Below are 17,756 nucleotides of genomic sequence, written 5' to 3' on the forward strand. Positions count from 1 at the left end.
CGCGACCGGATCGTCTTTTTGGCGAAGAACTGGCTGGAGTGTCGACCACCAAACCCAACGGCCAGAAGAAGCACAGCAAGGGGTGAAAAGAAGCACGAGGAGAAACGGCGCGCGAAAGAACGAGAAGAGACGAAGCTGGGAATAATTTTTGAGAAAATACATCTTCCTTGCCCTTATTCGCGACAAGATACCCATCCGTTCTCCAGACCATATATCGTGCATGATGGCGCCTAGCCTTGGAAAAAGGATAAAACACTATTTTCTCTCTCTCTCTCTCTGCAATTTTTTATCTAAATGTTTTCGCCTGCGAGGGTTACTCGTTTGAAAGTGACAATGACTCGTATCGTTTCTCGCGGTAACGTTACATCGATCTACGGTAAAAAATGGCGAACAGGATGCTTTTGCGAATTATAGACAGTTCGTGGTCAATGAAACGGTTTTTTTTTTTTCGTGACTCGAATGTTTGAATATCAAATTCAGTACAATCTTTTAGTTACTTCAATCTTTCATATGCATCTTAGAGGTTTGTGTAAATATCAAAACAAACTAAATTAGGTAAATTGAAGACGAATGAAGTTTAAAAAATCTGCCAAAAGTTTCGTATGTTCGACTCGCGAGGAAAAATGTTGACCGCGATCGTCACGTAACGCATTAAGCAATTTTGCATTTCATGTAGGACGACAGAAACGAAGGGAGTCGCAATATTTTTCTCCGCGTGTATTTGTATCCGGTTTCGCGTTCGCTCTGCCGCCTTCGAACTTCAAGTTTCCGAGGTTTAATTTTACCAGGACGATAAGACAAACGATCGGTCATAACTTAATATCCGTCTCATTTCCATACGGCGCGGCGCTGCTATTTATTACACTTTGGCAACGCCTGCAGACAGCCAATTGCGTGCATCTAAGAATGGCCTCGCGGCCCGTGATTTATTTCAACGGCGAATATGATCCTGCCGACAAAATGGATCCGCTCGTGTGTCGGCTCGATCCGCTGCAAATTTGCGATACCGTAAACTTCCACGCCGGAATAGATTAGCCGGTGACTTTTACGGTCGTTGCTCGATCTCGTTTTTTCCATTCGTTCCAGCGTTTCCACTCGTTTTACAAATCGTGCTAAGTTTTGAAATTGAACGTCGCTCCAAAGATACTGATATTCAAAACTTTTTCTAAGAATTTGTTCCATTCGACATATGTGTATTTCTTGAGGTTATTAGATGTACGTGAATACAAACGAACGCGTGGATAAATTGTAAGGTAGAAAATATATATTTTAAAAATACTGAAGTGTAAATACAAATCGGAATATAATTGAGCCTATCCAGACGCCAGCAGTGTTGCCCTATGACTGAAAACCCTGAAGCCAACGTCGCCTATCCTATCGTTTATGGTTTGCCTTCGACCCAGTCTTTTGTCTATCTGTCGATGGCTTCAGTGCTTGAGAAAACTAAAGACCAGATGTAGAGTTTTCTTAGAAGTGATTACCACAACAGTATATGCGCGTAAACATTGAAAAGCTTTTTATTCGATGACACATATGACAGTGTATCGATTCTGTTTGCATACAAAAATGCCGTATCACATTATAAAATGTTTCTAGAATTTAAGACATTCAGAACGTGTTATTATAATTATATCGTTTTACATTTGAATTTTCTTCGTCTGCAACGTCCTCAGAGACCGCCTCGAGCCTTTAAAATCGTTTAGTTTATACCAATTTGAACGTAACACGCCAACCTTCGTGAAAGCGAACGTTCCAGCTACACAGCCGCGACTATATAAGAATTAAATTCCAACTGTTGTCGCCCATTGCGACATCGTCCCGTCCCACTTCGTTTCCTTTTACGAGACCATAAAGAAACGCGACAACGTTTCAGTTCCGTGCATCACGCGCAATTTCACGTGTCTCTCTCGCCCACGTTGTTATGCGCATTAATCGAACAACGACTTCGACGTCGTTTTACCGTTTACCCTCGATACGACGACGATCCTTTTCGTCGTCTAGTCGCTGTTGACAGAACGCTGTTCAGATTGTAATCTCTGCCTCGTTTCCACGAGATCGTATATGTAAACAAGTGGGAAACAGACATTCTGGAAAATTATCGTAGCCGTGGAAAATGGTGGTCGCGCAGCCTCGATGAAGTTATTTGTTGCGATCTTCTCGTCGAGTGCAAAATTCAACAGCCGAGCTTAACGAGGTCGTGAAATACAAGCACATCGGAGGGTATGAACAAGCAGCCGCATGCCCTAACTACGCTCCTATTTCTCTCTCCTTGTTCGCGTATCTCTCGTCCGTTTTTCCGTCTATCCACTTGCCTGGTTGTCTTTCTCCGCTCGAAGCTCTCCCCTCGGTCCGCCGTATTCGTTCCAAGCTCCCGTTTTCCCTTTGGAGCAACGAACATTCCAACGCAACGAGAGAAAATAGTGCGGTGAACCCCACTGGAAAATTCCCAGGCGCAATGAGTGCTCGATGTAATAATCGAAGTTGAGAAATTCGTGGTATTCGCCTTCCTCCGTTTTACCCCCTCAAGAACGAAAGATATTCACTCATCGCGTATGAAATATCGATCGACCGGAGGGAAGCCGATGGAGACTCTACCGCGACTATGAGTCTTAATTAGGAAAAGCGAAAAAAGATAGAAATGTCGAGCGAGTGTCGATCAATAATCGTTCGGTCGTCATCGAATCTGATTTTAGAATAATTGTCGAATCGTACGTAGAATAATATTTATTCGATAATCATCGTTGCTGCGCGTAATAAATGTACATTGTTAAGAAATGCAACTTTGCAAATTACATTCTACTCAGGTTCAGCTGCGGCTATTCGCAATAACGTTGAAATTTGACTTTATGAGAAAAGGTGCGACTGAACGTAGTTCCAATCTTTCTTACGTCCCAACGTCACGGAACAATGGATGCCGAAGATGTTCAATTTTTCATGACGACACCATTCGTATTAAAGCAGTGCGCAGCTGGCTGAACGCATGTTACATTTTATGCATACCGCATTTATGTATACGCTATAGACTTTCTTCTCGATTACAAAAGACGAACGAAAAATGAATATTAGATCTGATGAAGAGAGCATGGAGTATCCTCGCTGTCATTTTTGAAATTGTTATTCCGAGATATGTTCTGCACCGTGTAAATTTAGATTTATTTACTCGGGCAATGGAATTTAAATTACAAAGAGAAATAACTTCGAATCGAATGATTGTGTTACAAAAGAGAAAAGCTACCGAGGTAGTTCTTTTATGGAAAAACGATATTCATTGTAACGCTTTCAAACGCGTTCAGTATTTTGAATCATTTCCATGGCAAAAAAAATATATATATATAAAAAAAAAAAAGAAAAATACAGGAGAAGAAGGAAATCAAAAATAGGGGGAAATTTAACATCGTAATCCGTAGCATCGGAATTACACGGGGAAAATGGTTGAGAATATTAAACCCGCGTAAAATCCGTTGAATTTCGAATGCGACGCAAAAATATCCGACCGAAATCGTTAAATACAAAACGCACGTCAACTCCTATCGCTGTTAAAATATTCAAACTCGTTCGAATCGACTATATTTTCTCCATTTTCCTTCCGCTTCTTTTTTTTTTTTTTTTTTATTCTACTTGCGCGTAGACAAAGCACTTCCTAGCAATGATCGAATCGCTAGGGAAGAAATAATAAAAACCCATCCATTCGAGTGGTATGGAAAAAAGATACGAAAAAGGAAGGGATGGATGGTGGTGTATCGGTGGGCCGCGTCGTCGCGACTAGTACTTAGTGGCCATGGCAACGGGTGGCAACTATTTTTCAGTTTTCCACCCTTACGAGCGTCGTCCTTCTTTCTCTCGACCTTCGGCCTGGATTCCTTCGGACAGGGGACACATTTCTTCTCTTTTGTGGAAACCTTTCTGGAACGCCACCCTCTTTGTGGTCCAGACACGACAGCCATTCGCGCAACACTGAATAATACAATTCTCTTGCCGTTGTTAAACAGACACTATTCGATCGAGGCTGAATGTTCTTTTACGTCGGTTCCGTATTGGCTCCGGCACAGGAAGCGAAAGAGTTGATTAACTTTTAAGAATCAATGTTCGTAAAACGTTCCTATGTGGATAAATTAATCTTTTATCTTTCAATTTCACCTCGTCAGTATGATAAGTAACTGTATCACGTTTGAAATAAAATGTAGCTTTTATTTCTAAAACGATATTTATAAATTGTCGAACGTTATATAGAAGCGATCTTCAACTTCACTCGTTAAACTGGTAAATTCACTTTCATATCCATTTTCGAACGATTAACCCTTTCATGTGCCTGATAAAATCGGTCCTCTCGCGTCGCAACAATCGCATGCTTTCACGAATCCATTCGTCCTGGAAGAATTAACACTCGATGGAAAAAAAAGGGTGGCGTTAAATGGCAGATTCAGAACGATTGAAAGCCTTTTAAAAAAAAGGTCTCTAGGAACGTAGAAGAAGACCGAAGTGAGCTTAAACTCTTCAAGAGGGTTACACGGTAAAGGCGAAAAGAAAAGAGCCGGACGTCGATACAGAGTGCTGTTTACGCCGTCATCTCTCTTGTAACCTTCATCTTCCACGCCCTCTTTCAATCTCGTTCTTCCCTTTTCCCAGTTTTTAACAGACCTTCCTCGAATATCGCTCCTCCACAAGCGCGTTCGCTCAATACCCTAGGTAATTTACTTCAATGGCCAATTACTCCAACACCTGTCATTGTTTCTCTATTTTGAAATTGTTCCCGTGTAACATAATTTATGATATTGTGCGAATGGTGCTTTTAGCAACACCGGAAGAGATTCATTTCACACACGTATAATTGATCGAACTCTTTTTTTAATCAACGTTATTACCTTGGAACTGTAGCCTGCAAATAAATAATTTTCCTACTAATCATAAACATCGGTGTCACCGCTATATTTAATTTTAATGCGGTGCACTTTGGAAATTGATATTCCAGCGTACAAATAATTCTGCTGGACGTGACACAGTTTCTAGTTGCTCGAGTGTCATGAAGGTAAAACAAGGATGGCTAAAAAGAGAAAGCATGGAAAAGTGTATTTTATACTCGTAATATTTGAATTGTTTACTGTAAAACCTTTTACTTTATCGTATTGAAATTACAAGGCAGTCGTTTTCGTTTATTTACAAATTTGTAAATTAAACAACAGGATAAAACGAGTGTATTTTACTTTGAAACGATAAAAACTAAATACAGTTGACAGAATGAGGGGCGTATCGCGGGGATTCGGAGGCACACTGATTTACTGATTATACGCTTCAATGTCAACTCTTCGCATATCGATCTCATACCACGCTTCTCACGGAAATACTCTGCGAGACAATACTTCGCAAGACAATACTTCGCGAGACTCATTGCACTCGTTTTTGTATGTTGCCGGAAACGTAGGCGTCGCTTTCTTCCAATCGAATACCTTTTTCCGAAAACCGACGCCTTTCCGAATCGATAGAACGAGGGAAGGTGAATACCGTGAAAAGTATACGAACAACCGAAAGCTCAGACTTCAATGGCAAGGTATACGATGCGTCGATTGCAGTAGGGTAATTCATATTGACAATTAGTTAATTTAAAAATCCTATTAAAATTTCGAAGTCTTGATCCGTCATCGTAAACCTAACTCTTCAGTCCGGCTCTTGTTCGCATATTGCGGACATAAGTGACTAACATTTTCTAGATAACAAAATACTTGAAAAATATTTCGTGCTATTTTAAGTTACTTTCATTAAATATTATATATTTATATAATATTAATAAATGATACATATGTGTGTCATCGGTTTTGAGAGGTTCAAGTAATACAAATCGTGATACGTATCGCTGGCTCTGTTTTCGCGTTCCTTTTTTCATCCCAGTTTTTACGGAGGGTATTTATCCGTAAAAAATGTCGACCTTGCCCCACACGATCTTTTTCATCCCTTTCGCGCGACGAGTACAGCCACCCCCATCCGCCGCCCCCTCAATTTGCATTTCCCTCCCTTTCTTTCCTCCCTGTCTATGTGTCTCCTGGCCTTTTTGGATCCTGTACCCGCCTTAGTCTGGGTGACAAAGGATCCTTCTAACGATAAGTGGACCAGCCGAACGGAATAAAGGTGTTCCCGCGATGATCCTCCATTTTCAACGTAACACGCCGATAAATCTTGGATGGACGACTACGATCTATCGACCAGACTAGATCACAAGCTGTTCTTTTTCCAGGGATTGATGATGGAAATATTTTGTATTGGATAGCTTGAAAAACGGTAATTTTGGTTCTCTAATTTTATTTCTGAAAAATTGCTAAAGTCAATCTTTGTTCCTTTTTTTAACTTTTTCTCTTCATCTTTTAAAAGAAATGCAGCTAAATATATCGAGATCTAGGTTCGTGTGTACATTGATATATAATGTTTTAAAATTAATACTGTATTTTATATCTGCTCTTAATATTTAGACACGTAACATTTTAATAACATATTCACCGATAATACAATATTTTGATACGTAACGTAATAAGATTATTCGAGATGTACAATCTCGAGCGTAGTAGCTCGTTAATTATGAACATTATTATGACTGATTTATTGTCATTGGTTCATTACTCTACATTGGCAGAACCTGTTCGTTTATCCTGTCACGATCTTTAATTATAGTTATGCAATTACGATAGCTTATATCGCAATAATTCCAGAAATAGCGGGTAATTACCAAAATTCGAGAATATGTTTATACATGATTTTTTATGGAAAAAAGTAAAATCCTGTAAAAAGTACTAGCTGCTTTTTATTTTTCATTCCTTCTGTCGGATTTCTATCGGTAAATAAATCAAGCTTAATCAATACAATAATCCATGTCAACGTAATAATTAAAGTCGAATGAAAGAAGAAAGAAAACATAACATTGAATTTATGCGTCTGTCCATCGTGATCCATCTTCCGATCATTCCACCGCATTTGTATTTCCATCCCGATTTCCGCAAATTATTTGCATGGTACAAATTTATTTTAGTACCCTCTGGAGTGCTAATTTAAAAATTTTCATTGCGAAATGGTGCCAGGAATAAATCACGAGTTACTGGATACGCGATACATCTCGTATTGTTTATTCGCTGCATGTTACGAAGCGTGGTCAATAAATTTTTTAGTTAATAAATATACTGGCATTATCGACGTACAAGGACATTGAACAGAACAAAAACAGATGAGATGTCACATGTTTTTAAAATTCAATATGTTATTGTCAAATTTCATATTTCCAAAACTACTGCTTCATCTGTATTTACAGTTAAAAAATATATTTAAATATAAACTTGCAAAAACGAATAATAAAAAAGAAATGAAGAAGTTTGAAGGTTCTTTCGACGCATAGATGTAGGTGAAACACTATATACCGCGTGTATACGAGTAGAGAGAAAAACCGTAGAACCGACCTCGAGTCAATTGCGAGAAGATAAGTAGCAGCCGCATCTTCGAAGTCGTGCGCAGTTTTTGCCAGTCGGTATCGCGTATGTTCTAAACACGTACGCGCTATACGTAGAGCTGAATCGTATTATGCATCTCATCCCAGTTATCCCGTGTATTTACGTAGATTCGCGTTCGTGAGATCCTCCGTGGAATTCTTCTATTCTGCAACCATATTCCCCTATAGCTGCCCCTTCCATCAGGCAAAGCTGCAGTATCGTAACTGAAAAACTTTCCATGCAGCATTTACATGCGTACTCGCCTATGCACGTAAAGTGATTTTGTTGTTACTCGTTAGACGCGTTCCACGGAGATCGCTAAAACTACCGACAGAGATCTGGAAACGACGTTTTTTCGTCGACCTTGCTTTCCACCCAGAGGAGGATGCAGTTTTTGATCGCGTTTATGCGCAGATGTAGTTCATAAGAAGAAGAATAATTCAGGGATTTCAAGCTCGATAGTGGAAATTTTTCTACAGAATTTTGTTTAATCGGCCATTTGCGGAGAGACGCGATCGCGAGAAATCACGTCAACGGGAGTTGTAAATTCCCGTTACGATAATCGACGCCACGAACTGATCGATCCCCTCATTTCTATTACGATAATAGGACTGGTTCAATTGAGTATACACTGAATTAACACGTATAAATTAATGTTTATTTCAACAATTTTGTAAAGAAGATAGTTACGCCGTTGCGTATGTATAAGTTAATTAGGTGATTGATCTAAGGGTAGAAACCCGGCAAAGATATGTTGACTATTCCAACGTTGAAGAATAAGTGAAGTTTTGTGACGATGCCGTGTCAGAGGAAAGCTAGTGATGGGTATGTCTAGCGCACGAGACCATCGGATTTGTTCATGACTATTTTGGTTAGGAAAGTGAGGGCAGTAATCATTGCTTGTGATTGGATAATGAGAAGGTTGGTGGACTAGGAAGGGTATTAGCCACCCTCGATAGTAAGTTGCTAGTGGGAAGCATCATACGTGAGAAGAACTAACTTTCCCGTGTCTTTCGTAAACAATAAATGTAAAGAACTTGAGACGAAATAAAAGATGCTTGTTTGGCCTGAAGGACCTGAACTATGAAAATGCCAAGATTTATAATAAGTTGCTAGTGGGAAGCATCATTCGCGAGAAAAACTAACTTTCCCGTGTCTTTCGTAAACAATAAATGTAAAGAATTCGAGACGAAATAAAAGATGCTTGTTTGGTCTGAAGGACCTGAACTACGAAAATGCCAAGATTTATAATAAGTTGCTAGTGGGAAGCATCATACGTGAGAAAAACTAACTTTCCCGTGTCTTTCGTAAACAATAAATGTAAAGAACTCGAGACGAAATAAAAGATGCTTGTTTGGTCTGAAGGACCTGAACTGTGAAAATGCCAAGATTTATGATGGGTCCTTAAGACTATCGGGGGTACGCAATAAGGATGTGTGGATATCTGGATGCGGTAATGGTCCGCGGTGAGTGGCCTCGTTTTGGTAGAGAGTCGGCCGACGTAACAAATTTAATTAAATGGACAAAGATATGAAGTTCCTATCTACCGACAATGTAGCTACGATAGATTGTGACGTTTGAATTTATATTTTGTTCGTTTGTAAATGCTATTCGAAAAGAAGGGATTAATTCGTATAGATAAATTGCTTGTTACTGATACAATGATACAGTAACGAAATACACGAGGAGTAAATCAAGTGGAATTTAAAAAGCTAAATATATCGATACAACTATAATTTTGAGGTAACATAGCGTTATAAAGTATTAAAGAGTTGATACCACTGCTATATTCTTTAATTTATATCGAGCTGCATATTTTCCACGGTTGAACAGGGGAAGCTTGACCTGAATATCGTAAATCCATTACTCCCATCAGCTCTCTATCTCGTAGATTTATAGTACGTCAATCGCCATTACGCTTGAATGAAACAAGATGCTCATCATGCTATCAGCATAAATATGAAAGCTCCTCCGTAGTAAGTGAATTTCAAAAGGACTGATTTCTCGATTCGACTGATCAGTCGAATCAACCGAGGATTCGTGTCCTCTGCTTTTAAACTCCTTATTTCTTGAAAAGAGAAGTGTTACGAGGACTCGTGTTATAAATCTCAATCGGAAAAAATTCTAGATTCGTGTTGATATATTCGTGTAACTTTAAATATCATGAGAATATTTTACAAATGCTCGAGTAACGTTTAATTAGCAGAACAATTAACGAATATCGTGTCTGCCGATGAAGATAAAAATGCATTACGTTTCACCGACTACTCACACATCACGCGAATCGTTTTCTCTGCAATTAATATGCCTGAAAGCGTTTTCACGTTCGTGCCGAATAACTTCATCTTTGGTTAATTTATATACGCCGAGCGGCCCGGAGAATTAATTAGTTGCGTGAATAGCGTTCCCTTCTAATGTAATATGTTGCGTCTAGTGCCGTGGCTTAAAATCGATGTCAGTAGTATGTTGTATACGATCCTTGACGATACTCGATCATGCTAACAATGTCTGCTTCCTCTGTTTCAGGTAAGGATCTAAATTTCGCCAGTAACAATGCCGGTGAGTGTTTATCTAACAATATAACATTACTATCGCTTGTGTCTCTCTTTTGTGTTATATCTTAATCGCTTCTTTCTCGTTCGATAATACTAATTAGATAATATTCTTACAGCAATAGCTAATCGATGTACATATATATTTGTGTCAATTGATATTTTCTTTTTCATGTAACTATCATTATTAACAGTGTCTATTTCATCATCGATGACATTCACTCACCGAAGGTTATCGCGAGATCAATTTTATGGTCCACGAGGATGAATAGTATACCCGAAAACTTTTCCGGTTGATCTGTTATTTATTACGATCGTAATTTCAACGTAATTCACGACGCAAGAGCTATTTCCCCCTGTACGAGACAGAAACAGGTTCGAGGGCGATAACGTGAATCTATTCAAATCTACTTCTCCTTTTTCCTCGTGTCTCGCGACTGCAATTTCACCTCGAAGATTTCCCGTGCACCCGAGGACAAAAGAGACACGGGCGCAGGGGAAGATTTACGTACATTACGGGGCAAAGAAACAGGATGGTGGAGGTTGACGAAATGGAGGAACGGAACCGGGAAGATATTCTTTCGAAAAGCCCATTTTCAGTAATGCGTGAAGCTGGGTACCCCGTGCCACTAGTAGAAATAGATCGAGATTGCAAAATGTAGCGAGATAAGGACGACAAATTACAGAAACCGTCTGGATGATTAGCTCTTGACTAGCGAATAACGAGACGATGATGAATGTCGCTAGGTTTTACTAGTAATTTATTACCTTAAGCGAGCTTTTTATGTTGCTGCATGATACGTTGCTACACAATTATTAGTACTCGTCGATTCTCGTTAATTATTATCGAACATTTTGTTATTAGTCTTGATTTTATCCCACGACAAATTTAAACTAATCTCGTTAATATTTTTTATTCCTCAGTTTGATATCAACGTTCTCTCAAGGATTCAATTTTCAACAATTTCACAAAACGAAATTACCAAAATCAAATTTTCCCGGTAGAATTTATATTCCGGGATCCTTCGATTTTCATGCATCCGGCGTGCAATCTTGAATTCGGTCGAACGTGTGTCTCCTTTACAAAAAGAACGCGGAGCAAAGGGTAGAGAATATAGAAAAGACGCGTAAGTTCGCTCGTTCGCGGATGCGGAAGAATAGAGCGGAGAGTTGCGGGACGCGAGCGAGATAAGATCGGCAAATTGCAGGCAATCTGGTTGATTAGGCTGTACGCTGGTAATCCTACAGGTTTCACGAGGGAGCCGAAGTACGACCTATAACAGCTTTCAACCCCCTTCGACGTGTATTAGTCGAAGAAACGAGAAAGGATAGGATGTGGAAGAAACGACCGCTAACATAACTAGCGATGCTATATCCGCACGGTTCCAACAGATTAGGGGATTCTTGGATAGACAGCCTGAATTCAGAGGAACCTTTCTGTGCTTCAAGAACAGAGCGTATCCTTCTTCTTTTCTTTGTGTTCTTCAATACTTTGCTTTCTTTGGTAATATTCGTAAATTGATTTTGGCATTTCGTTGTAAGGTTAGGCTTGAACAGGAATTTTTACCGATGTAACAGTGGAAAGGATAAGCGCGTTCGAAACGTAGAATTCCAGACATTTGGAAGGAATGTTTAAGGGTCTCGAATTCCTTTTAAGATTTATCTCAAACTAAAAATGAAAAGCATTCAGCACATATGATATTAAATCAGACCTTCCTTTCTTTTTGTGGTCAAAGTTTGGAGAGTAGGCAAGATTCCAGCAAGATTGAAGTACACTTAAAATCCTCTCTCAAAAGTAACCTCTTTGGATCTCTCTCGAATCCATCTCTTCGCCCCTCATTTCCATGTAACGCCTGCATAAAACGTTACTTATCTCGAGTCTCGTTTTCGTTCCACCTTCATCAGCCTTATCTTTAGCTCGGCGAACTAGCTTGCGCGCCTCTGCAATTTACATCAACACCGAAATCAAACTCCATCGTCCAGCAGCTTTTTAATTTCGATTTTTAAGCCAGATTTTTTTCCACTCTTTTTTTTTTTTTTGTCTTCCTTCCACTCTTTCTCTTTTTGTCTCTCTCGTGCTTTTGTTTCAATTTATTTTGAGCGCGCCGAAGACTTGATCGTGAAATTAGCATTTTCCGAGTGTCGAGAACAGATCATTGACTGGAACTGGCACTCGATAACGAAGCGAAGAGAGCGGAAACAGGGAGGCAGAGGAAAAAAAGAACGCGTGTGCGTGGAATCGACCGGCGACAAAATTTGTCGGAGTTTCGAATTTGCGTGATATTCCGGGCGATTCGCTTTGAAAACCGAACGCTGATAAATTGTCGCAGTAAATAAAATAATGTTTGCAAAATATACGCGGTTGTCGAAATGATGTTGACTCGCGGAATTTTGCAAGTGCATGGCTTCCGGCAGCTTTCTTCGCATTGTACGTCGAGACTATACATTGAAATTATTAAATATTTTCCTACAGATGATCGAAATGTGAATAATTTAAATTAACAGACGTTGTTGAAATCGCCGCACTCGAACGTTTCTTGTAGAGTTAAAATTCTTCGATTATTTACTTTGACGTTCATGTTACAAGCGGACTGGCGAAATAGTGGAGAAATAGGACGTTTCCATTAAACGCTTCTACACAGTGTTCCATTTCAAACATCGCTTTCCAAACGAAATCAAATTTTAATTGTAAGCGAGAAATTATAAAATATGAGTAGAATTTCGAGAGTCGAGCCTCGCAAATATTACGGAATGAAATTTAATAACACATCCGATGGGTAGCCAGTTTATGCTAAACGAACGAACATCCCGTGTTTGCGATACGAAAAATATTATTCGGAAATAATATTCCGCGGGACATCGTATTATTCGTTATTAAATCACGAACGGAACATGATTATTTATTTGGCAGATTACTTTTCTCTTCCGCATTTTTCCCAGTCCGTTGAATCGCATTGTTCTCAAGCGTTCGACGTACCACGCTCATATTTAAAACAAACCGGAAGCCTGGGAAATGTAATAAATTGCGAGAAAAGATCGTCGCTCTCGGTCTGTTTACATCCCCGGAGATATAATTGGAATTAAAGTTGGTCGTAATCTTCCATTAACTCGACCACATTTTTCTCTCTCTTTTGCCTGTCCTTTTGGCAAAAAAGAGAGACAGACAGACAGACAGAGAAAGAGAAGAGACGAGCATGAGATCCATAAGCGGAAGTAGTAATAGAATTTCGAAACGGGCAAAACCAGGGGCAATGGACGGAGAGAAAAACAGAGACCGATGGACAACCAAGGACCGGGAGGAGAGACCGGAGAGTTAGGAAGGATGGGAGAGGGAGGAACATCGTCAACTCGACCACGTCTACCGAGGGATTATCGTGGGTGACAAAGGGATTTGAAAGAGGCGGCACGGAATTGGATTCTGGGAGAAACGCAAGAGGCACTCGAAAGCTGCTTTGTGTCTCTCATACAATAATTATTTGCGAAATTGTCGTGAAGCTGTGAGATATCGAGTGGCTTTTAATGACGTATATTTCTTCGAGGATCCGATAGAAATCGCTCACCATCCCGGATATCGTGTGTTCCGTAATTATTCCGATTCGGCTGAATTAGTCCCCCTCCCCCTCCCTTCGGCCCCTCGTCTCCCCAACAGGCCTTTTATTCTTTTCAATTCCCCCCTTTCGTTTTTGGTCTCCATCTCACTCCGTGCTTTCGCCTCGTCCAGGTTGCTCGTTTCCGTCGCCGTTTGTACCGCGAAACGTATGGAAAAATACCTACGTGCAGTCCTCTCTCTCTCCTTCTCTCTTCTTCCCTATTTTCTCCTCGTTTTATTTCCTCTCCTCTCTTTTTTCGTTTTCGGTGGTTGTGGTTTAATTAGAAGCTGAGAAATTAAAACAAACGAACGCACAGGAGCTGTATGCCATGCTCGGTCGTAGCCATTGTTGCTCCCCCCTTTCGTGCTCGCGTGCAAGCAACGTCCTAGGAAGCCGGCAATTTGCGAAGAACCTTCCCACCAGCCTGCGGTTTTTGCAACATGTTTTCGCCCGTCTTGTTGCTTTCAAAAAATTAGTATCTATATCTACCGTAGCCTAGAAAACTTCGAGCTCTGCAGCAAACTCTTCATTTTTTCTGTAACACATCTGAAAAATAATAGAAACAAGAATTGCGTATAAAAGGAACCGTTAACACTATAATCTGGCATTGAATATTAATCGTACATTAGTAAGCATATCGTAGGCGTTTATATTTTAATCGTCCTCTTTTAATGCTTCCAGCGTATTACGAAATTAACGTATATATTCTTTCAACGCAGGAATAATTCCGAAGCAAACAACCAATCCTCTCTTTCAATTTGAACGTTTCCATTTCGACCACTATTACAGTATCACAACAGGAACGAGAGTCGACCACTTTCTATCTCTGCCACTATCTCCTTCTCTCCACCTCTGTGCAAAGCCAGCCCAAGCAGAGACATACCGAAAATGCATGTGCACCTGAGAATAAAAGAGAAAAAAGCGCAGAATGTACGACGAGAGTAGTAACAACGCGCGAAAGGGGCCGGAACAAATGTGACTTTCAATAAGCGGCGTCGCTCGAAACGGGGGACGTCGTTTCGTCTACCGAAACAACCCCCTTCCTCCCTCGCCGTTCCTTTTGCTCCCTTCGTTCGTTGCCACGCGGTCAAATTTGCTCGCCGTTACGCGAAGCGCAACACGAGGAAAAAGTCGTTGAAATAAGAGAAAGTATCACTTTGAACAGGCAGGAAGAGAATATGGGGTGGCGAGGGAGGAGCAGGAGGAATGGTTGCTCGTACGGTAGCAGGCGTATCGGTCGAATTATCGAGTGGTACGTTACGCTTTTATGCAGATTCGCCGGCGGAACGACCGGCAATTCCGGAATTAATGCCAACCGGACAAATGTTTCGCGGTTTTTCTGCTGAATTATCGTATCCCGGGAGGGCACGACAAAACGTTCGGCCTCACCTCCGCTGATGTGTATACATCGTGTACAGTCGGGCCAGCTTACGGGCCTGGATGTTTGCGGACAAGTAGTATAAATAGATCTTCGTAATGCGCCTTTTGAATAGGCATTATTATTAGTCTGGACGAGGACGGTAGAAGATAAACCGATACATAGAAATTGATGTTTCAATTGAAAATGTATTTGCTGCAGAGAAAGTTGGGCGAGTAGTATAGCTAGGAATTTGGTCAGACCAATAGTATACATGCTACCATTAACGTTTACTCTTTCAACGTTGCAAAACGAATATTATTGTTCGATGTAAATTATCGAGTAGTAATAGCACGTTGTCTGCATACATTAAAATGATGTAAAAGGAATTCAAAAGGGAACGTTTGCCTGCTCCAACATCTGTAGCTGCGATACAAATAATTTTTACTACTCTATATTTTCGTATCGTCAAATACACAGAAGGTATTTGGGATTCTAATGCCGGGTGAGCCAGCCGGCATACACGACTACGGATATACGTGTACACGTGGCTGCATCGTGTACAGGTAGCATGCTCGTGTACCAGAGGGCTATGGCTATTTGTACGCGATGCAACGCGGTGACTACACGTGCCAACGTTTCGTACAGCCATCCCACCATCGGATTTATATTATATGTATATGAGTAGATAGGAACGTATGCGAGCGCACACACTATCACGGCAAATCTATGCGTTCTTGTCAAAGTTTCGTACATTACAGTTCTCTTCGTGTACGTGCGACGTGTGTACATTTCATGCACGTATAGGGTGGAGCGTACAAAAAAGACACTGGAAATTCTACCGCTCCGTTTGTGTACACGAAAACGTTGTGAGGTGGATAATGTTATTTAAAGTTCAACCACTTTTTGTTAATTTAATTCTCATTGTTTCAGAACGAGAGAAATTATTTCGAAATTGCCGCACGAACGGTTGAAACTTTAATGAAGTGTACTACTTTAATTTAAACTCGTGTAAACTTTTTATATACTCGCTCTTGATTAATCATTTTCTACATTGAGAACGTGTTCCGAGTTGCACATAAATATAGATCAGAATACTATACCTAACTACTAACAAGTCGATAATGGATTTTCTAAGAAATTAGAAAGTACGATTTATAAAGTTTAAGGCAGAAATTAGTTAAAGGTAAAAGCAGACGCGATAGGAAATCAACCGAACAGGGAATTTTGTTAATTCCTCCTATGCGACCGATACATGTTCGAAATTACGTCAATCCGAAATGTTATTGAGCAAAATTCGCAACAAACCTCGGGAAAATTCCAATATTTCCAAATTTTTACCTTTCAGCCCACGTAGCTCTATCGCGATGGTATTTCAACCTTGCCGATTCAACAAAAATATTCCATTGTTCCGCTTCAGACCTACTATCCTGTATACATATAAATACGTCGAACGTTCGGCCGCGTGTGACACGTAGAAGAGACGGGTTTTAGGAAAATGTTATCTTTCTGTCACGAGATGTTATCCCTGAAAAATCTTGTCTCCACGATGCTTACGCGTATCTGCCGGGATTTCACTCGTACAGAAAAACGAAACATGCAGGCAATAGAACCCAGCGTGGAAAACATCAAGGCGATGTTTGTACATTGCTGTCCCTAAGTATTTGAACATCCGATACAATTCGAGCGAAAGTTGTTTCGAAGATACAATAGAGGAACATTGTTCGTTGTTAATTCGTTGCATATAACAAAGACTCTTATACAAAGCATACTTTGTATTTTATTTACAATAACATAAAAGTGTCCAAATACATAGTGAAAATATGATGTTTCATCATATATTATGATTATTATATAAAACTTAATTTATTAATCGTCGGAATTCGAATTAATTCCAGGGCAATCATTCCCGACTCGACGCCCTCCTTCCACGAACGTTTAATTCAATCCGTTGCCGACAATCGATCTAGAGCGCACTATCCCGCGAGTTCTCGTTCTCTGGTTCTCTGTTACCATCTTTAGGACGGTTTCACCATCGTCTTTCGTGTCCTTGTTTTCTTGGTTTCGCTTCCATCGTTGATCTTCCGATGTTCCCTCATTCCCTCGTTCTCTGGCCGTACTAACTCTTCACTGATATCTTGTTTTCCATCCCTCTTTTGCGTAATCTGTATCCACGCTGTCGCCCCTCGTGCGCGTTAATCGTATAGTTTCCAGTTACGTGTTTCCAGTAGCAAACGACGACGACGACCGGGTCACCGAGTACGCCGGCGGTTGGTACGTCTGCCCGTAATACCAACGCCCGGTGGTTACATCACGTCTGCGAATTACCGCAACTCCTGCGATGCTAAATCCGCCGCGTCCCCGTGATTTCCGACCGTGTACGTCTTCCTTGGTTAGTTCTACGTTTCGCTGATCGTGCCCGCAAAATTTCACATAATTATGAGATATTACACGTATATATACCGGTAGATTTTAAGACCATTAAGGTTACGTACTGTTTCATATAATTTCGTGAGTTAATTAACACATTTTTCTTTCAATGTAAGAAGATGTAGCAGAATATTAATTTCGAAACCAGTTGACAACACAATTAATGATCACTGTAAAGGAAAATGTGGCAGAACGTTAAAATATTTCACAGGAAGTTAATGCCGCTCCCAGGACTCCAAGTAATAGCCATTAAAAAATTACACAGTTAGAAATATGTGTTTGCGGTGAACAAGTCGGCGATATAACAAACTAAACGTTAGCTATCGGGTTATTGGCGGATTTACGCGACTCCAACCTCGAAAAA

The 17,756-nt window shown here is 40.3% G+C and overlaps 1 protein-coding gene across 10 annotated transcripts in view; it reads left to right on the plus strand.

Annotated features, from left to right (window-relative positions):
• Positions 1–17,756, plus strand: part of LOC132914018 (agrin-like) — a 384,730-nt gene that overhangs the window by 166,828 nt on the left and 200,146 nt on the right. For 7 of the 10 annotated variants that reach the window (XM_060973299.1, XM_060973463.1, XM_060972973.1 and 4 more), the window contains one exon: positions 9,990–10,022. The exons of the other annotated variants lie outside the window; for them this stretch is intronic. In XM_060973299.1, the coding sequence (XP_060829282.1) occupies positions 9,990–10,022 (33 nt within the window). The remainder of the gene's footprint in view (positions 1–9,989; positions 10,023–17,756) is intronic. 10 annotated transcript variants of the gene reach the window in all.

This window comes from Bombus pascuorum, chromosome 1 (genome assembly GCF_905332965.1).
Source record: "Bombus pascuorum chromosome 1, iyBomPasc1.1, whole genome shotgun sequence".
NCBI classification, from domain to species: domain Eukaryota; kingdom Metazoa; phylum Arthropoda; class Insecta; order Hymenoptera; family Apidae; genus Bombus; species Bombus pascuorum.